Below are 20,710 nucleotides of genomic sequence, written 5' to 3'. Positions count from 1 at the left end.
CAAGTAGGTAAATTTAAATTAATGGTTCCGAGAAATTGCGTGCGCGTATGTGTGCACTCTAATTCGATAATTACTTGATAAACGTTTAAATCACATGTCAATTGAATTATTAATGTTCGAATATTGTTACATATGGAGAAGAGAGGTACAAATAAATCAGAATCATTTCCGTAAATTTTCTTAAAGGTGTAGTTACGTATGAAATGAACGTATGTACTTCGGGTCTTCTAAATATGAAATGTGAAATATGTGAATTGAGACTCATTGAATTCGGACAAAGAGGTGTTGAAACTTAATAAGCGTGGATGTGAATAGACGCTAATTTTAAGAAGTTTGGAATGATTACCCAACATTTGCGCAAATATTTTACTTGTTTAGGTTAACATAATGATGACACACATTATTGATATATATTGCGTTATGCCAAACACTTAAAGTGGAATGAAATCTTACAATTGATGAATGATTCCAAAGAGATTTTGCTGTATTGGATAATGGGACCTCTTAAGACTCACGTACCTGCACCGTACATGCCTGTATAATAAATAAGTATATAATAACAGCGTTCTAATAATTTTCAAGTTTGATACATCATTTTGAAATACGTTGAATGCAATAAAGCCTCTGATTTTTGCTCAAAAAAGGATAATTTATTAAACTCAAATACATGCACAAATGAAATGAGTGTTTTCCTTGGCTTTTCACCACCACATTTGTAATTCTCATTGTGCATTTTTCACAACTTTGCTGCTTTGAATCTCAAAAGTTGGTAAATTGACAATTTTGTAACGAATTGCACAATCGGCACCCTTAAATGCAATTCTTTTTAAATACGACACAACTACTTACCTGTTTCTGCTCTAAGCAGTGATTTGATTAGTACCTGTAATTGATGATGATTTTGCATGATTTTCGAAATATTATTGATGACAAGTGGTCATACGTACAGGCAAGTAAAAGATACCTTATGCATGTTTATCCATGATACTACCTACATAGTCGTATTTTTTTCTCAAAAAGTATTATGTGAAAGGATAGATTAAAATATCGACATGCACATATGTGCAAATGACTATTTTAAAAGTAAATTTTTCTTTGGAATATGACTCTTGATTAATAGCGGATGAGGAGAAATCAACATTTTAATTGTTTGACTTTTCAACTTTGCACACACACTTTCGTCCATCGATCGCACTTCATCTTCAAATGTCAATGATAACAATGTCATCATTATGTCTTGACAAGAGTCAACATGCTATCGTTCGTCCGAATCAAATCATCCATCAATCATTATTTGAAGCGGTACAACCCACGCACACGGACCTGACACCGGCCATAAGTGCAGCCTAATGTGGCCAAAATTGAGAATTAGAATCAGAACAAGAGTGAAAACACAATTGAGATGCAACAATAGAAAAGTTGGCTTTTGGAACAATGGAGGCCACCATCAAGAAGACTCTTCTTCGAGTGGTCACACTGGGCCGTTGATAATTTATTATTGTAATCCTAATTGGCATAAGCGAGGTGAGAACAAAGCAATAAATCTGAATCCATAAATAAATTCGAATTAATGCTCATAACACTTAATGCAGCACCTGCATTTCGGTCCCTGGTGTAAAATATCATCTCATCAGCTTTTTTTTTACATTACGGCGAATTCGTTAGAAATGCAGAATAATAATAATACACAACTTGTAAATCCAACTTTGTTTGTGCCTACAAACCCAAAGTTACTCATCTTCAGTCCGACTAGTCAATAATGATCATTCATTTTTTGGATTCTTAGGACAAAAAGTAAAGATGCGCTGGGATTTCACGCTGTCACAAATAGCAGAACAAGAGAAAAGGGTGAGAGGTAGAGGATGAGGATGGAAAATATTCTTTATACTTTTTCAGATGTTTTGTCAAAAATTTAGGTCACTAGTTAGTAGCCAAAAACAGCGTGCATGTACGTATAAAAGTGCTTGAAATTCTCAATCGGTTCATCGCGAAGGCAGGGATTGTATGTATAAATATGGATACAGCAGAAATCAAGTTCATCATCTTCACCAGTATTCATTAACCATGAAGCGTGAGTCATCGCAAATGCTGCGGATGATTCCACGGTGGTTGTTCGTTCTCGTTTTTGTATTTTATACTTGATGAATTCCGGTACAATAGTTCCCATTAATTGCACTAAAGGTAAAGATACAATATGTGACAATATGTCAAGGGGATTGATTACAGGGGGTGATCACGTTGAACTTATTTACTTGCGGTCATAGCCTCACAGATACTTACCTTTATTAAGTAAGTATCTGTATACCTGTGGCTCGATGGAAGACACAGTTTACACAACACTTATCAACATTGATTTTGACTTTGGGCTTCATCACCAGTACCATTATTCTATGCAAAATAATGTAACCATTAAACGTGAAATTGCACGTTACTGTGTAATAATACGCATCAATCAACGCAGGTAATAAAATACGATGGTCTCAATTATGCATGTATGTGAGTCGTGAAAGTCACCATGTGCATGTGATGTCAAAGTAATGCTAAACCTAAAGAGATGCAAAGGGGAATTAATTATTAAATAAATCATTCACATTATAATGAATTATTAGTAATGCGCTGTAATTTTGAAAGTTTGCTCGTCTCAATAAGTATTGAGATAATGATGATACAGATAACTGAAGTCGGGACAGTTTTAATAAAACAATTATGATTGATTTATTTTCTTTATCATTTACAACGCTGACAGTATAAGAAAACTATATTTAAATCGTGCCTTATTAACGTGCATGATTTAATAAATACTGGGAGAAATAATTAGTCATAATTGCATAAATACCAAGTATTGTTACCAGCAGCATCTACATCTGCATGTATTTACACAAATTATATCCTGTGCATCATTAAAGAATTTCTCACCACTTACAACGACAAAACATGATAAGAACGGTACAACTTTTGCATGCCCACCAATAATCATCGAATCAAAGTGACCTTTCCAATAGTAAATAATTCATGTTATGTATTTTGCATATGTGGAAAGGATAGATAGATAATCATTCACTTCAGAACTGCACACATTCTTCAATTAATATGAAAGTTATTCATAATAGATTTAACAAATTAAATGTTTTCAGGAAGTGAATATTTTGAGTTGGAATAAAAACCACATAATTTTCGACAACACAAATTTGGGAGAGACTTTGTCAAATGTAAATTATTTCCATCGCTTTTTGATACGTGGAGGAGTTGTCAAATCGTGGTGGTTGTTGTTGTTGGTCAGCAACCATTCGTCCTGAAATGATCGCCGAAGAACTAATGGGACATTTGCAATGAGCACAAACACTAACTAACTGATGATGAGACTTAAATTGCTTGGACTTTGGCTTTGGAGATCTGCTGCTGGGATGCTTTGACGGAAAGTGAAATTCTTTTTCTTCCCCCAAGTCTTGGTAATTTTCGTAATCTTCTCTAGAAACACAGGCAAAAAAAACATTCGTTAGTCGTGTGTATCGTGTGTATGTATGAGTGTGAGCACATCAATGACCAAATTCGTCAAGAATCTTGATTCCGAGATGAGTGCAAGACTCGTTATACATACAACAAAGGAGAATAAGGAAATTGTAAGAAAGGAGAAAAATGACGTTTCATTCAATTTAAGAGTTGACAATGTATTATTAAATCCACATTTGAGATTTTACCATTTTACGGACCACATCCTTTTAAACCCATTTCATATTCAACACTTACTATTCTTCTGCGTATTGTGCAATAGCTATTTATTTGAATTTATGGTCAGAGATAATTAGAGACTCGACGTAAACTACCGACCGAATAAGCAATAACTGCAAAAAAGTGCTTTACATGCACATATATTGCACTTATTGTTTGCAACCAAAATCCACGTAATTTCTTTCCAAGCTAAATAAAAGTCACACCAGCAATGACCAAGCACTAGCAAAAGTGTGCATGCATGCGTAACAAGTGACATTATTAGGAACTCATTTGCTATTTTTAAAAAATAATGAAATGTACCTACTACCAAATATAAAAAATCCAATTCCGATGAGAAATATGATGACCAAAACGCCCAGCAAGGATAGAACAATAATTACGGTAACACGACCGAAATCTGGGCGTATTGCTGAGGTGGACATTTCAAAACTTTTAAATAATAAACTCGCACTCTGTCGTATTTAATGGTGTAACTATTTTGAACGATTTGCAGACATTTGCTTCTGGAGTGCGAAAATAAATGGATAATTAACGCACCTAATTACCACCATAAACTGACTGCGTTAGTGAATTCTAGGCCGTTGAATAATTTCAGAATAATGGAACGTGGTCATGAATATTTAGAATTTGTCTTCTCTTCCCTTTAACAACTTACAAGATTTATCACATCTCTAGGTATATAGATTATGATTATGCTTTTAAAAAAATCAGAGGACCTAGAACGGTGTGGTTATTTCATAGCAGATATAGCACTTTAATTCAATAACATGTTATTATTATGCAATAACAAACGTACAAATACCACTTATTTCAATGCTGTTACGGAGCTTACAAAGTTGATTATATAATAATGAGTAAAGTAGACTTAACTAAATTACACCTGCAAATACATCCTGACCCACACACATATTTATGTAGGTTCGCTCTCGCTTATACTATACTTATTTTATTGGGTAATTGTAATTATAATTATATAAATTGCTCCATTTGTAATTTAAATTATCAACTCATTCATAGTGCACGGAAATATATGAGACTTTCCTAGTTAAATTATATTATAGAAACCTCGTGCGAATTGTAATCTATTTACGCATATTATAAATAACCTTTCGTTTCATCGTTTTCATTCTCTGCTTCTTACCTAACACTATATATCTAGAACAATTAAACTGACAATGTTTAACCTAATAAATTACGTTACAAGTTCGGTAAACTAACAATATTATAAAGCTATTGTGTTACATTTAAGGTGTTGTAATTTTAAATGCCAAAATTTCGAAAAAAAAACTTAGTTGTAGCTCCAACGCGTTCGATTCAAACCTATTGTTTCTTCCAGTTACAAAGTGAGCATGTGTTTTGCTGATGACGACGTTTTACTCGACGTGGCCTCGTGGCTTTCATATGTCATCTGACTTGGGGGGAGGTTCAGTCGGGTTTTGACGGTTTTCCTGCGAATTACAAATCAAACATTTTGGTTTAGTCCAATGAATTTTTAGTGGGTGTGAGTTGTGTTAAAGTGCTCACCCAATGTTAAGGATACTGTCATTGTTTTTGCAATTTCTTGTCCATATGGAGATTTTGTCTAGCTTATTCCGAACATCTACCACCACGCCGCATATATCATCACCATCGTCATCAAAAGCTTCGCCAATCAAGCACAGCAGCTGTAATAGAAAACCACCACATTGGTTGTAGATAATTTGTAATTATCCTTTTGTAAGTGTTATTAGAAAATGATATTCTCTATGAACTAGATAATCAAATCAATCTAATGAGTAAAATATTTCATTTAATAATCAATGAATGACATATTACATTATCAGTGTAGATTACCATAAACATTATTGAATACTCCGAAAAAGAAAACTCCCCAAAACTAAACACAAAATTAAATTGTTGTAATTTATAAACTCACCACTTCCAACCACTGATGATCCAATTGTTGACGATAACGTTTGTCGAAGCTGACGAGCCACCTCCCTCCTGGCCGATTAATGGGATCCTCCCACATGGGCTTGATCCCATCCTTGAAGACAAAGTACGAGCACCCCGTCTGTATAGAAAAAAATGTTTTCAGCAATGAATGGTGGGTTTTTAAAATCAATAGTCATTTACTACTTCCCATCTACCACATAAAACCCGTTAAAAGCTTAAACTAAACTTACCCGAAGATCGGAAGCGCTCTTGATGTGGTTGAAAATGGACCAAAAGTCCTCCACCGTCCAAAACTCGGACACTACCCGTAAATTGTCCTCCCAACTCTTGTCCTTGTTGTTCTCAAAGTACCAAAATTTCCACTTGTTCTGCAGCTGGTGTTTTTGCCCCTCGATCTCGATCAGGTCGACCGTCGTGGTCGGGTCAGCGGTCCCATTCCCGTGGGAAATCTCCTCCTCCACCGCCACGCTCATCTCTCTCTCTACTAATTAACAAACAACCCTCTTGTTCGACAATTAACTTTATTAATTCAAACTGGGAAAATAACGACCTTTTTTTAACCACTTTCGAATATATATATTGTTCTCAATACTTGAGGAAATTGGGACCGAAGCGAGAGAAGTGAAATGAACCGGCTTTCATCTATTGCCTGCTGGCTGGCTGCTCTCTGCCCCAAAACAGCATCCACACACTTTGAGAGAGAAATGCACTTCGAATATTTTTCATCGGGTTTGTGGGATACCAACTATTTTGGAAAATTTCCAATTCATAAAAGATAATTTGTCGCCATTGTCGGCACTTAGTTGAAGAATAAAGGAGGACGGGGTGACGAGGCTGGTGGGTGGTGCCAAGGACCACTTTCACTTATGGGCACTAACTTTTTCGCATGATGGCTTCTTCTTCTATGCCGTGCGGACCTGCTTGAAAACGTTGCCTCGTTCCAAAGAAGGAAGATGGTGCAAAAGCGTCGTCTCATGAACATAAATCTCACGTGAGACTCTGGTCAAGTCTCGAAATGATCATGAACTCATTTTTGAGATTTTTTTCTCAATGCAATGAAAATTATGGTGATTCTGTAAATGCAGTTTTATCGTGACATGTACCAGCGGTATTGTGCACTTTTCCATCCAACAATTGCCACCCACCAATTGCCACTCGACAATTTCCACTCTTTACCAATTGCCATCCACCAATTTCCACTCAACAATTTCCGCTCTATACCAATTCCCACCTTTGCATTTTTTATGTAGTGTGTCATACCACGAAATCACCCATAAAATAATACCACCACAAGTTTGCTTGTACAGTAAAAACTTATTATTTGTGAATTCGAATGCAGTTGTGCATTAGAATGCGGAATAAATGAACCCACAAAAGGTATCCATATCCATTTAATTTAATCTTTGTTTTAATGTTTAATCCTTGCATCATTTATTTCACTCCGTTACAAATCTCGACAGAAAAATATTTAGCTGCCGAGTTACATACAAAATCGAATTTAGCAGTAGCTAAGTCTATATCCAATCGCAATCACTGTCCGAATTATTCATAGTAAGCAGTGATCCAGCCATTTATATATTACAACTGAACAGTTATCTCGGAATTAATAAAACTTCGTTAGTTTTAGAATAAACTTCAGTTTGAAGTTTTATTATTTTATCAGTGATAAAATTTTTTGGGCTAAGCCTAGCCGAAACATCTGTTACAGGGGGCATAAATACATGAATGCATAAATGATTTCAAGGTGCTATATAAAAATATAAAGGTGGGAATTGGCATAGAGCGGAAATTCTTGGGTGGAAATTGGTGGATGGCAATTGGTAAAGAGTGGAAATTGTGGAGTGGCAAATGGTGGATGGCAATTGGTCAAGAGTGGAAATTGTCGAGTGGCAATTGGTGGGTGGCAATTGTTGGATGTAAATTTACACCGAATCGTACCAGCAAATGTTGTTAAGTAAGTGACGTAATTTACTTTAATGACAATATATACTCATGGGTTTATTTATGATTTATTTACAGATAGTTTTTTACCAGTCTCCATTATATGCACATGTATTTATATGGAAGATGTACGCATAAAGTCAATATTTTTTATTATTACAATATTTTCTCCATCGCAAAGTGCGGAATGCCAGACATTATAAACTCTTGTTCTGAGACCAATTTGAAATTCATCTTCTGGTAGAATGGGACCGCTGTTTTCCTTCCGTTGAGAATTATCTTCTTCTTGCCAACCTGTTTCGAATAGTTTTCGGCAAACTCCACAAGCTTGGCACCTAGCCTTTGACCCTGATAATCTGTTGCTACGGCCATTTGTCGCAGTTGAAAGCTCTCCGTATCGTCGCGGCACGGCGCTAACATAACGCAACCTACGACTCTTTCACCCTCGGCGTCACCCTTGACGTCATTTTGTGACATGGCCACGAATGTAATGTGATCGTTTTCTAGGGTCAAGTCTTCTGCAAATAGGTCCATTCCAATCGGAAGTCGAAGCACGTGATGACGAAGAAGTAGAAACTCTTGGTACAAGAAAGGCTCGGCGTCTTTCACTAGTTCACGAATCTTGATGGATGAGGAGCCCATTATTGCGGCGAGAAAATTAAGCAAAAAGTTGAGACGATAAAGTTGATCTTAGCTATTGCAAATTTTAGCAAAACTAAATATCCCAAGAATAGCAAATATCAGTAATTCTTGGGATGAAGTTATATAACAGGGATGAAGTTATATAATGCTTGCCGCTTTGTCCCAGGTTGTCGATTTGGACGATGTGAGTCATGAAACTTTAACCCTTTGATATTAAGACGTACATTGAAGATTAGAAAAATTCCCAAATAATCTGCGTTATACATGCGTAGATTTCTTTATTTTGTTCATATCGGTTTAGTTTATTGTGAAGACATTGTTCGCAAGTGGTGAATGTTCACTGCTCTGTTGTTCCCATCATTTCGCCCATGTTTCTCCTTTAGTTTTATTAAGCGTTTCAGGGACTTGGCCACTTGTGAGAAATTGGGTCGATTATCTGGCATATATTCCCAGCACAGGGTCATAATAGCCGACCTATGGCAGATGTGACATTACGTATTATTAGGAGGGTTAATTTCAATATTTCAATATTAATTTCAATCCGTTAATTTAAATATTTATACTTTACATGTCCACAGTTGCAAATCTTGGTTTTTGAAGCCTTTGTGATTTGGAGAGTGTTTTCCAGAAATCCGCGTCTACAACCCAATCTCGGTATGGGACATCACCCAAAGAACAAATTTCCCACATAACCACCCCAAAAGACCATACGTCAGATTTTTCAGAATATTTCAAGTGACGTATCGCCTCCGGTGCCATCCATTTCAAAGGCAGCACGCTCTGTTTGACAAGACTATTATTTAATAAATAATCTAGTCAACGATAAACAGGTTTATTTAAGTATACCGTGGGTAAATTGTGTGGGGGTGGCTGATTAATCTGTCCCTGTTGTTTCTGTGCCAGGGCAAAATTGCAAATCTTTGTATTCCACTGAAAAGTTACTAATATGTTTCTCGCCGATAGGTCGTTGTGACAAATCTGTATTAATTTAAAGTAAAATGAGAATTGTAACCTTTTAATTATTTATCCTATAATGCACAATTATATTTAAATGACGTGTACCTGCTTGGACGCTAAATACGTCATTCCAGCAGCAATTTCATAGCACCACTGAAGAAGCCTATATCTTGTTAGCGTTAACACGGGCCCACTGTGCATACGTACATTCGAATAGTACCGTTTATTTAATTAATTTCTTATAAAATTAGCCAACGACCTTTCTGTATGTGTCACTGTGGAACGTATGGAATCAAACTCAAACTCTGAGCTTGGGTTGCAATGCCTCATGAATTTCAAGAGGTTTCCATTTCCACAAAATTCAAAAACCAAATCAAGATTCCCTAAGCGTGTACGAAGGCTTAGAATTAGCTGTTATAAAATATGAATTAGTCTTAAATGCTCAATTTAGTATTTTATCACTTACTGTTTCGAATATCTGTGGTGCATGCTCCAATTAAATTGAGAATGTGACGCTGTGGTCTCAAGTCTTCTAATATATTGATTTCTCTCCGTAAAGCTTTGAAGCATCGCTCATTGTCATTCATGTTTACTGACTTTATTAAAATTGGTGGTGATTTGTGGCGACGTTTAAAGGAATGATTTCCATTGTCCAATTCGATTTTTCCCAAAATATAGGAAATTGCAAATTGGCCTCGTCCAACTACTGACGTTGCTATTATATAGAAATGCATGCACATAAATCGTTCGTTTAGAGCAAATGTGGATCAATAAAATACATGCAAGGCTCTTACTCCGGACCAAATTTTCCTTGTTGAACCGAACTGGAACAGGCAGATGTTTTTTCTCACTCATTTAAAAATCAGTTGTAAATCTTAAAGGTTTGTGAATAAATACTGAATAAACATGGAAAATTCAAAAGTTGTAATTAAATATATATTTTATTTAGTTGAGTGATTGATTTTTATCTGAAAAAGGTTTAAGTAAATTCAGTACAAGACATACCCACAGTGGAACATCCCTATGATTAACGCCAAAAGTTTTGTAGGAAAACCACCAAATATTATCGAGTAGTAAATGGCAGTAGTTTGTGTACCAAACACAAGTCAAACTTAAAATATATCATCATATCCATACGTCAAATTAGTGGTCATTAGGCGCACATCCTTGTTACAATATTTTATTGTGCATTGTGCAATTTGTGCATGAAAACATGACCATCAAGCGGAAACAAGGGGAGCTTTGTAAAACAACCAAAAAAGTGATTAATTAATAATAACAAAGAACAGGTAAAGTCAAATGGCATGAACTAAGAAACTTTGACACAATTCAGGAACATAGGTTTCAAGGCAATTGAGTTCTTGATATATTGAAAGCAAAATACATGATCAAAGTTCAACACTACCCGAACACAATTTCATGCTGCATCTTTCATTAAGTTGTGAATATCATTTAGTGTTCCACTTGTTTGAAACGTAGATAGCATATGATTCACAATCGTACCAAATTTATTTAATTAGCATATGTATTAGATCATATGCTAATTAAATAGCTTTTAAATAATTTTCGAATATTCATCTTACTGGCGATATTCTTCATGAATCATTAACCCAATAAACCTACTTTTCTTTAATAAAGGATGTGTCGCAGAGAATTTTTTTGGTCGTTGCATATGTTTAGTAAATAAATACGTGGAAGTGCATATGTACGCAATACGCTCAATAATAATAAAAGAGTTTTACTATTCTCCTAACTTTTAACGAACATCCAGCATCCGGTCGTCGTGGTTGTTGCAGCCCAAAATCGCCGCAAAGACTCATTTATTTTACGATTGAAGATTATTTTATTATTATACAATGCAACTCACGTGATATTACATATTCAAGATTCCACATATTACTTGTACCACAATTGTACTATCCTGCCCTACACGAAGGCAAGCAACTGCATACAGACTGGTTCTGAATCTGACTTTATTATTGTGTACGCATAACTAACCTTATATCACCATTATTATGTATTTCCTTACCTTCTCAGGTTAATTTTGCACATTATTAACTCGCATGCACCTGCAAGAAGACATGAAGACGAAAGTTGAAGGCTGCTGCTGTGACTGAGCCTCCCATTCATGGTGGATTACTTTTCATATCTTATTAAACTGTTTTTGTTCTTAAAATTTGAGACGAAATGTGAATTTGGTTTCAGTTCTCTCAAAGACTTCCACAACAAAATAGAGAGGTAGCAACATACATAACTTTATTCCCAAACTCTTCAGAATCTCAGAGCAAAACAATTTTATGCCACGCATAATCTATCATGCGAAACTGTAACGTTTGGCTTATTTTATGGGAAACAATCAGCTCAACATTTTACATATTTACACTTTCTATAAATTAAGCAACATGTTAAAGTGATATTATCCGGCTGTGATGTGATTTGAAATCTCGAGTGATTTTAAAATCTTTAAAACTTTATCAAACGAACCACAAGAACCGAAAAAATGGATACCAGAGGATCATTTCCTCACCAATCTGGGGAACAAGAGGGACTTGCTTCGTTGTGTGAAATTGGGGATCCGATAATGAAGACAAATAAAAAGTTTAGTGCAACGAGTTACACAAGTTCGACCAGATTTCAAAGATTTGTAATTTCATTCACTGGTTCCGTGGAGAATTTTTTCTATAGGTAAGCCAATTCCATTTTCTCAAAGACCTTGAATTAGCTGTCGTACATCAAAAAGTCACGTAAATAACGCTCACGCTAAGCATCAGCCAGCAGGAACGTGGTTAATTACTTGACATTGCACTTTTGACCACGAAATTGAAGACTTGTTTTGCATTCCGCTTCCACCAGCAGAAATTTGTGTCAATGTCGATCTATTTATTTTATATGACTTTATTGCAGATGGGGATACGGAGTGGCAAGTCATCCTTACCAAACCCTGACAGCGTGCCTCTTGTTCACTTTAATTTGTAGCATGGGACTTATGAATTTCACATATGAGGACAGGCCGGATAAACTTTTAATTTCTCAAACGTCTCAACTTGCATATCACACAGATTGGCTAAGGAACAATTTTCCTTCTCCTGTGAGGTCGGTGTCATAATATTTCAACTAAAATTGACAAAATTGAAGACTGACAAATGAAGCTTAATGATAAAAATTTAGGTTTAGCGTTGTGATTTTCGGCGCAGATAACGTTTTAACGCCTCAGGTGTTTTCAAAGGTAGTCACAATTGTGCAACACCCAGTTTCATCTTTGCTTTAAATTTTTTGCTAATATTTCATGAGATGAAAATTTCGCCAGAGTTTTCATACATGTAATTCAACATTAATTATTATGTCTGCTGACGGACTTTATGTCTTCTTTTTTGTATGTAGATCATGGACGTACAAGAGCGAATAGAAAACATTACTGTTAAAGGGCGCAAGTGGAATGAAATTTGTTTCAAGTATGACAATATAATACGTACTTATGTATGATGCAACTAATACATGTGTGCATGCATACAAATGCAGTAGTGTGCAAAATCATGTAAAAAGTGTAACGAAACCAAATTAATACCATTAAAAAAAATTCGATCTCAGGTTGCCAGTTACGAAAGGGATCACTGTGAACTCGAGAAAACGCCGCAATTTGGAAAGTAGCTTTGAGGATGACTTTTTTAACTCAGATATAAATAGTAATGACGACGAGTCAATCAACAATACCAGAAACGATGCAAAACAAAATGACCCTTACTACGATTCCATGCTTAGTATTGATGACGATATATATTGCGAATTTGTGGAGAGTTTGGACAGTGCATGTTGGCAAATCAGTCCACTGGAATTGTGGGAGTTCAACAGAACGATAATTGATAATTTAACCCAAGACGAAATTATCCGAAAAATCAATCATGAGAAAATTAGGTATTATTTTATGAGCACATGCAAGCTTTAAGAACTAGAATAGGTAAAATTTAAAAGTTAATTTTGCACACAGTCCAATATTTGGGAGGCCTGTCAACTTCACAACGGAGTTGGGTGGAAAAATTACAAAAAACGATAAAGGGGAAGTCATTGGAGCCACGTCAATTATGGTACTTTGGTCGATAAGTGTAAATAAGACGGCGTTAAAGACCGGCCAAGCAGTTAGAGACGACGGTACAGGTACATATGCACATACATTGGTTACAACCATACAATATCAATATTGCCACCTATTATTGTTCCGAGCAGTTGATATATGAAGTAGTGACAATATTGATCATTTTATGCAGGTGAGCTTGCAGACGAAATTTCCTTGGCATGGGAGAAAGAGTGGCTTGCAGCAATGGAACAATATGATGCTACCATTAACAAAAGCGCTTTGAGTTTCAACTATGTTTCCGGCCGAAGGTATCTGTTCTCCATGCATGACACATTTTTTGTCTACCAATGAATTAATTTAACATTAAAATGCTGGCTAGTTTTGGAGACGTGTATAAACAGACCATGTACAACGACATGAAGATTGTAATTCTTGGCTATGCCGTCATGTTTGTTTATGTCGGATTAATGCTTGGGAGATTTAACATGATTGAACAAAGGGTGAGCACAAAATTGTGATAAATTTTTGTTGATACATACTTATTGAATTTCAATTTAATATTATGAAACGTGTCGTATTTTCAGCCTTACTTATCATTGGCTGGCATAAGCTGTGCTGCTCTTGCTGGACTAGTGACTTGTGGCATTTGCTCCACGTTCGGTCTAGCATTTGGGAATGTTAACAAAGTTTTGCCTTTTTTACTCCTCGGGGTCGGTGTCGACGACATGTTTGTGATAATGCAAGTGAGTTTTTCGCGTTGGTGGTGAGATACCAGGGTGCACCGAAAGCAGGCGGCCCCAACCACACCCCAGTTGTAGGAGTCCCAGCTAATTTTATGCCTCCTTCCATTGCAGTGCTGGAAAAATCTTTACCCCAATGTTTTAGCGAAAAAATACAAAGAATCAATTCCTCAACGAATTGGTATATCTCTAAGAACGGCTGGAGCCAGTATTACCGTCACATCGTTAACAGGTAGCATTTAATGATAATCATCTCATACTGTAAAATGACATTCACATATAACATTCTTTTCTTACTGTTTTTGTAGATATGGCTGCTTTTGCAGGTAATAATACATTCATGCAGCCAAACAATTTGAATTAATAATTTTAAACAAAAATAATTCCGACTTGTTTATTACTCCTATTTTTGCAGTCGGAGCAACTACAGTGAGTCACATAATAATAATATTTGCACTTCTTGTAGGCTTTACCTCTAGCAAATTACTAACCATTTTTTTCTTTATGTGGCAATATTTAGGTCCTACCCGGATTGAAGTCATTCTGTATTTACTCTGCTGTAGGAATCATTGCCGTTTTCTTCTTTCAAGTTACATTTTTTATAGCGTGCCTTGCAATTGATCAAAAGGTATTAGATTAAGTTTGAAATTTTGTTGACCTCTCTGAACTATATGTGAATTTAATATTGTAAAACTGATCTTCTTTATATTGCTTTCTTCTCTTTATAAAAGCGACTGGAAAATCGACGAAATGCATTTATATTTTGGAAGCAGTACACAGAGGCAGATTATGTTCCTAACAAATGGAGTCAAAGCAGTTATATTCAAATATTCTTTGAGAAAATATTGACCAAAGTTATTCTTTCAACTCCAGGAAAGGTATATCATCATATTAAATAATGTAAATATGTATTCATGCAGTGATTTTTTAAATCAGAATTGATCTCCAAGTTGTACTTATTTGCAGGTGTGCGTACTATTAATTACCTTAATGTTCCTGGGAATTAACACGAATGGTAACCTGAGGCTTCGACAAGAATTCGACCCAATGTGGTATTTATTTGAATTTAATTTTGGATAAGCCCTTATATAAAATTAACTTTAAGAGTCAATATGTACAGGTTTCTTGCACAGGAATCCCACATTGTAAAATATATCAACGCCAAAAAGGTACTTACGTAAACCCTTCTAAATACTTTTGCAGGTAGTTATATTTCTTACCTTTATTAATTTAATTGACAAAGGTGTACTATCCATACACGGGATTTAACGGATTCATTGTGGCAGATCAAGTCAATTGGACAGCTAGTTTTCCGGGCTTTGAAAACTTTGTTCGAAAAATGAAAGATGCAGACGCCATATTTTTATTTGACCCTTGGTACGACGACTTTAAAAAGTATTCCAACAGAAATTTCAAAACAGGTAAAAAACATCACTTGAAATAAAATACTCTCTATATTTATTGTAATTTATTTGTTTTGCAATATCTTACATGATGCTATACAGATAGATACATTTAATTTTTACAGATATTCCAAACAAGCAAATTACTCCAGAAAAGTTTCAGAGATATTTAGGGAAATTTCTATTTAGTCGCGTCGGGTCAAAGTACAGACAGTATTTTAGAGCTGAAAAGGAACTCACTTGTGGACAACGGGCTTCTCCGATTGAAGTAATTCAACTAAACTTTCTTCAATGGACAAAGGACATTAAACCGATGGACTAACGTATTTTTTTACTGCTCAGATATCCATGATGCCATTCAAATTTAAATATTTCCGAGGCAGAGATGAACATATCCCTGGAATGAATTCACTTAAAACCCTTGTGAAAAATGCGGACATGAAATTTAACAATGGATCAGGTGGACGACTTTTTCCTTGGAGTTCCGGTACTTTCGTTAAATTTTTTAATCAGGTTTATCCGTAATTTAATGCAATTCTTTATCAATTAATTCTAGTGTTTGTCAGCTGGGAGACCGATGAGGTGAGTCATAGAGTTAATGCTAATTAATTAGAAAACTATATGAATAATTATATTTTTTATGCACAGATTATTACTGATGAACTGTATAGGAACGTCACTTTATCTCTGATATGCGTCCTCATTACAATATTTTTCCTTCTATTTAACTTTCGGGTTTGTAAAGAATTTACGTTAAATTTGAAGTTAATTGTTTCAAATTCAGATTTTTGATGATAAAGGTTTGCTTATTTTGCGGAATATGCGTAATCTTCACTGTCATCGATGTTGGTGGGGTCATGTATTATTGGGGGCTCAGTATTGATACGATAACGACGGTGGCAAACGTCGTTGCAATCGGTCTTTGCGTTGGTGGGTTATTTTTACTACAGCAAAAATTACATTGTGAAATGTACTTAAAATTAATATTTATAATTGTCTGATTAATCATTTTAGATTACGCAGCTCATATTGGTATGATGATACATTTACATTAAGTACATTTACTAATAAATAATTAAGGTCTAGCAACAAGTGTTGTTTGGCTTGTAGGACTGGCGTTCTTAATGTCCACCGGGAGTAAAGATGAGCGTGCAACCAAAGCGTTGACGGATATTGGTCCAGCCGTTTTGAACGGAGGGTTTAGCACATTCTTGGGCATCATACTTTTAGCAAACTCAGAAACTCATGCATTGCAATCATTCTTTAAGGTGAGTGCAGTGAATTGGTCATGTATAGATTTTTAACGCCATAATGTTTTTAGGTCTTGACCGCGGTAGTGTTTTTTGGATTATGGCACGGTTTAATATTCCTTCCTGTGCTGTTGAGTCTCGTGGGACCAGATCCTTACCCAGTAACAATTTTGGTGTCAAAAGGAACTCATGGACCTGTTCCACCGGCAGATCACGAGGCTCCAGTGAATATGAAAAATGAAAACATAGAATGGCTTCCTCTATCTCAAACAACGAATACTTGCGACGATATTAATGCAACAAAGGGAAATGGAAAGGTTTAATTGTCAACAAATTGTTATATAATAGCTAGTCGAAAATGTTTGTGATATATTATTATTTAATTTGAAATACATGAAACTGTTATTATTCCGTCCTAACCTCCATGATCAGATTGTTGGCTGTTTTTTGCACATGTGTCGTCCATCCATATTATTCACTTTTGCGATTTGCAAACAATGGATTGTCCGACACATACCCTAGAATTCATTATTCGTGTACACTAATCCTAACTTAGAATAATAAATGCAGTAAAATATGTGAATAGAAACGTATTATGCACCCGTCATACTTATAGGTCCTGGATAAATATATTACTTGTGTATGTGCAACATTTACCATAATGAAGTCAGTAAAAACATCAAGTTTTCTGTTAGCAGTATCAGGTAAGACAACTCTATTTATTTAAATTGAAATTTAGTCTATATGCTTGCCCCTGTATACTGCAAACAGTGACCTTATCGGCAGTGACTTCATCACCCTTCCAACCAAACTACTCAGAGAGAGATTCCGCAAGGACAAACTTGGGACAATCCATTCAAACCATTTTTAATGAAAAAACGACAGAAACCCCAATAGAAGTATCAAGTCCTCATTATAACATGACATTTCTCCCAATAATCATGGGAAGCTTTCCACAATCAGCTTCCGACCCTTTAATTTCGCCCGAAAGTTTAGGAAACTTGGAAGAAGTTAACAGGGACTATGCACAATCTGCGCCTAATATAACAAAGCCGTACCAACCAATGATGACCCAGATTGCAATTATTCAACAAGTCCCCGTCGTTACCTCCGGAGAAAATTTGTTTAACGGTTTGGCCAAAAACGTTGGACAACTGAACGTCACTGGAGTTATTTCAGAAGCTTTCAAGCTGGCACAAATCTCAATTGGTCTTTTTGGTCAAGCCTTGGCAAATCAACTGACTGTCGACTCTAACAGTTTACTCGTAATCCACAATAGTACTAAATTGGTCGGAGAACAAGTAAAATTTTAGATCTGGACAACCGACTTGTCCAGCCTTTCATTGCTACCTCGCGATTATAATTATGCATTTCTTTATTCGGAAGGTAAATTAGTAATTATTTATAGTGATACGAATAGTAATTTGGCAGGTTGAGATGTCTACCTTGTACACCATTTTATAATGGTGATATGTAATAATAAAATAATTGCAAGTTGCATCCTACATACACGGCCAGCCAGACTCTCGTATCCAATGTATGGTCGTCTCTGGTGCTGCTATGAATTGTTGAGACCAGTAACTTAACTGTACTCGTCGACCATTGTAATTGTCTTTCTCGCTGTGTAGTTGGTAGTAAAATGGAGGTGTGTGGCGTGGGTAACTGCAGTTGTATCTTTTCTGCGGTGACAAAAGCTTTTAACCATTTAACCTTTCTTTCACGTCTCTCTGCCCAAACACAACAAAATATATATCACTACCAGCATCTGAAGCAGTTTACAAAAAACTCTTTCACAATTAAAATTCCTCTTCCTGGTCACGATCCGAAATACGAATACATTCATATACAAATCAGCAGAGATGCCACTGCTGATAAATAGTAAGCGAAACCATTTTCAGTTATAGACGGACGGACTTCCTTTCCAAGAACTGGTTCTTTAGGTTCGCAAAATCCATCTCGAAATTCATCCATCAGTAGTCAGGCTGAAGTCGTTGTCAGTATAAAAGTCAAAACTGGTGGCTCAATAATGATCTTTCAACAGCCTTGGTCAATGTCAGGGATTGGCAAAACCGAAAGGGACAATTGAGATGGATTGCGTCCGATTGATTGTTGTGTGTAGTATGCATGGCTTGTACAACTGTACTAATCCTAAGGATAAGTAATAACAACAGCTTGATAATGGATGGATGGATACTAGTCAATCTTATTGGACGGAGTGTGGCAGAAAAAGTCGGTTTAATGAGCCACAAAATTTAACCACTTTACCATGCACTCGGATGTAATCATATAACGGGACATAATGATTGATGCATGGTATTGACGGAAAATTATTACAAATGCAAATAAAGGTAAAGAAAAGTAAAACTAAATATCAAAGAGGATTGAAATGTGCACATACGAAAATTTAGAATCAACTGACACCGGTACTACAGGTATGCATGTACTTCGTAGGAAAATAATTACCACATATATTTGACCAAAGTGTTATTGGTATAAAGATACTGTATTTTGACAAGATCATTTGACACATTATCACTCTTTATAGGGAGAAGCGTTACATATGTAAATACTAAGCAAAAATCAAGCAATCGAGAAGTTTTACTTATTTGAGTTTTTAGTTGACACTAAAGATACTGTCTCCGATGGGGTCAGGATTTTTCAAGTACATCATATACAGTGCAGCAAAGCTAATACTGCAATAAACAATAATTAACAATTAAGTAAATTCATGAATAAATTAAAAGATATATAAAACTTTCTATATTCATTCGAACACATTTATAAAATAACACTTATTTCATTTTACTATGATTTAATTAATTTATAATTACCGAAAAAATGAGACTTACAAGATGCTGCTGAAAATTTGCTTGAGATCATTTCCAGCACGAAAGTAGCTGATGTTGACTATGCTGACGGATAACGCAAACCAACCAGCGTACTTCCACTTTATAAAACAAAATCATAACATTAGTTAATAACTCCTAACAGGTGGTGTTAAAAATAAAATGCATAATTTAATTGAACCAGTTACATCCATACAAACTGCAACAATGCTGACAATCATTGTCACCAATACATTGATTTCAAATATGTTGGGATCCTCGTCCATATTTATTTTTCTCACGTTTGAAAAACTAGAAAAACAAACAAAATAATTATTTTATGTTTCCAATTGTAAACAAATGTTTTCAAACATTATCAAAATACAATAGTTCCATTTAGCAGAGGTGTAAGTATCAAATAAACAAGCGGTTAATACCTAACTTCACGATTTTTGCATCGCGGATCGAATTTTTTCTTCCCAGAAGGTTTCGAATCCATTGCGTGTAACAAATTGGTAAATATCCAATACGACAAATATAGTCTATCAAAACGTTTCAATCCGCGACTCAAAATTAAAAAGCAAAATTCGAAATGCAGCGTGGTTCGAATTTGGAGTAGAGAATCAGAATTTTGGATTTTGACTTTGCGACTCTCGGTCTCTCGTCCAGTGAACCATGTGAAGAAAACCGACATGAGCATGAACCCGGTGTTGAGGATTTTATTTTCATAGCGAGGGCATGTTTATTTATTTATTTATTTGCACTGGCTGATCAAAAATCCGTTGATATGTTGATAATTATAGCGCAATTGTTGTCATCAAACAAAAAACCCGAGTGTCATCGTCCCTAAATGGTTTTTACGAATTTGGGTCTCTGGTTCATGTTCATCCAAAGTAAGTAAATGACACTATTCATTCCTTCACGGTTGCAATGGGGCGTGTTTAGAGCCAATTTATAACATGCAAAATATGAAGATGAAAAAAGGTACTCAACCATCCCCCTCTTGAATTGCATTGAAAACAAAAATTTTAATTCGCTTTTTGCACCGTGTAAGGAACTGCTTGTTTAATCTCAGATGTAAGTATTATAAAATAGTCATCACATCACATCCACCTGTCGTCCCTGTCTGTCATTGATCGTTCAATTGAATTCGATCTTGTCCTGTGCTGTTGGTGATGATGTGAACTTTTGTTAAAATATCACCTACTTGTCA

General features: G+C 35.5%; 6 protein-coding genes across 8 annotated transcripts; 2 read left to right on the top strand and 4 right to left on the bottom strand.

The window, feature by feature from the left end:
• Positions 1–2,731: 2,731 nt before the first annotated feature.
• Positions 2,732–4,281, bottom strand: LOC118435000. Of its 2 annotated transcripts, none has more exons than XR_004834424.1 (2): positions 4,037–4,281; positions 2,732–3,468 (listed from the first exon to the last, which is right to left on the bottom strand). XR_004834424.1 is itself a non-coding variant. In XM_035849962.1 (2 exons), the coding sequence occupies exons 1-2, from the start codon at positions 4,152–4,154 to the stop codon at positions 3,204–3,206; spliced, it is 387 nt and encodes a 128-aa protein (XP_035705855.1). In that variant the 5' UTR covers positions 4,155–4,281; the 3' UTR covers positions 2,732–3,203. The 2 variants fall into 2 exon arrangements, 1 of the variants encoding a protein (XP_035705855.1); XM_035849962.1 differs by having other exon boundaries at positions 4,033–4,281.
• A 178-nt stretch (positions 4,282–4,459) lies between these two features.
• LOC110845813 (eukaryotic translation initiation factor 4E) lies at positions 4,460–6,300 on the bottom strand. Its single transcript, XM_022092324.2, has 4 exons — positions 5,898–6,300; positions 5,648–5,785; positions 5,257–5,396; positions 4,460–5,180 (listed from the first exon to the last, which is right to left on the bottom strand). Exons 1-4 carry the CDS (start codon positions 6,138–6,140, stop codon positions 5,069–5,071), a joined length of 633 nt encoding a protein of 210 aa, XP_021948016.1. The 5' UTR covers positions 6,141–6,300; the 3' UTR covers positions 4,460–5,068.
• A 1,356-nt stretch (positions 6,301–7,656) lies between these two features.
• Positions 7,657–10,274, bottom strand: LOC110847565 (fibroblast growth factor receptor homolog 1). 2 transcript variants are annotated; one of them, XM_022094528.2, is made up of 8 exons: positions 10,213–10,274; positions 10,002–10,103; positions 9,674–9,922; positions 9,467–9,590; positions 9,313–9,400; positions 9,097–9,228; positions 8,819–9,030; positions 7,657–8,724 (listed from the first exon to the last, which is right to left on the bottom strand). In XM_022094528.2, the coding sequence occupies exons 2-8, from the start codon at positions 10,060–10,062 to the stop codon at positions 8,553–8,555; spliced, it is 1,038 nt and encodes a 345-aa protein (XP_021950220.1). In that variant the 5' UTR covers positions 10,063–10,103; positions 10,213–10,274; the 3' UTR covers positions 7,657–8,552. The 2 variants fall into 2 exon arrangements, with proteins under 2 accessions (XP_021950220.1, XP_035705132.1); XM_035849239.1 differs by having other exon boundaries at positions 7,658–8,724; positions 8,814–9,030; positions 10,002–10,217.
• LOC110846840 (putative acetyltransferase SAR1027) lies at positions 7,765–8,250 on the bottom strand. The gene has a single exon (XM_022093681.1). The coding sequence runs from the start codon at positions 8,248–8,250 to the stop codon at positions 7,765–7,767; it is 486 nt and encodes a 161-aa protein (XP_021949373.1).
• Positions 10,259–17,097, top strand: LOC110846231 (protein patched homolog 1). Its single transcript, XM_022092908.2, has 26 exons — positions 10,259–11,338; positions 11,413–11,892; positions 12,112–12,300; positions 12,376–12,433; positions 12,589–12,659; positions 12,796–13,119; positions 13,193–13,359; positions 13,470–13,587; positions 13,659–13,779; positions 13,864–14,022; positions 14,134–14,251; positions 14,328–14,345; positions 14,435–14,448; positions 14,540–14,647; positions 14,751–14,897; positions 14,986–15,071; positions 15,140–15,188; positions 15,263–15,440; positions 15,548–15,690; positions 15,765–15,909; positions 15,979–16,004; positions 16,071–16,157; positions 16,223–16,352; positions 16,437–16,454; positions 16,533–16,690; positions 16,744–17,097. The coding sequence occupies exons 2-26, from the start codon at positions 11,708–11,710 to the stop codon at positions 16,993–16,995; spliced, it is 3,069 nt and encodes a 1,022-aa protein (XP_021948600.1). The 5' UTR covers positions 10,259–11,338; positions 11,413–11,707; the 3' UTR covers positions 16,996–17,097.
• A 137-nt stretch (positions 17,098–17,234) lies between these two features.
• Positions 17,235–19,447, top strand: LOC110847768. The gene is made up of 2 exons (XM_022094766.2): positions 17,235–17,376; positions 17,444–19,447. Exons 1-2 carry the CDS (start codon positions 17,334–17,336, stop codon positions 17,983–17,985), a joined length of 585 nt encoding a protein of 194 aa, XP_021950458.1. The 5' UTR covers positions 17,235–17,333; the 3' UTR covers positions 17,986–19,447.
• The last annotated feature ends 1,263 nt before the right edge of the window (positions 19,448–20,710 follow it).

This window comes from Folsomia candida, unplaced genomic scaffold (assembly GCF_002217175.1).
Source record: "Folsomia candida strain VU population unplaced genomic scaffold, ASM221717v1 Fcan01_Sc003, whole genome shotgun sequence".
NCBI lineage: Eukaryota > Metazoa > Arthropoda > Collembola > Entomobryomorpha > Isotomidae > Folsomia > Folsomia candida.
This window is presented reverse-complemented; position numbering and strand designations above follow the sequence as displayed.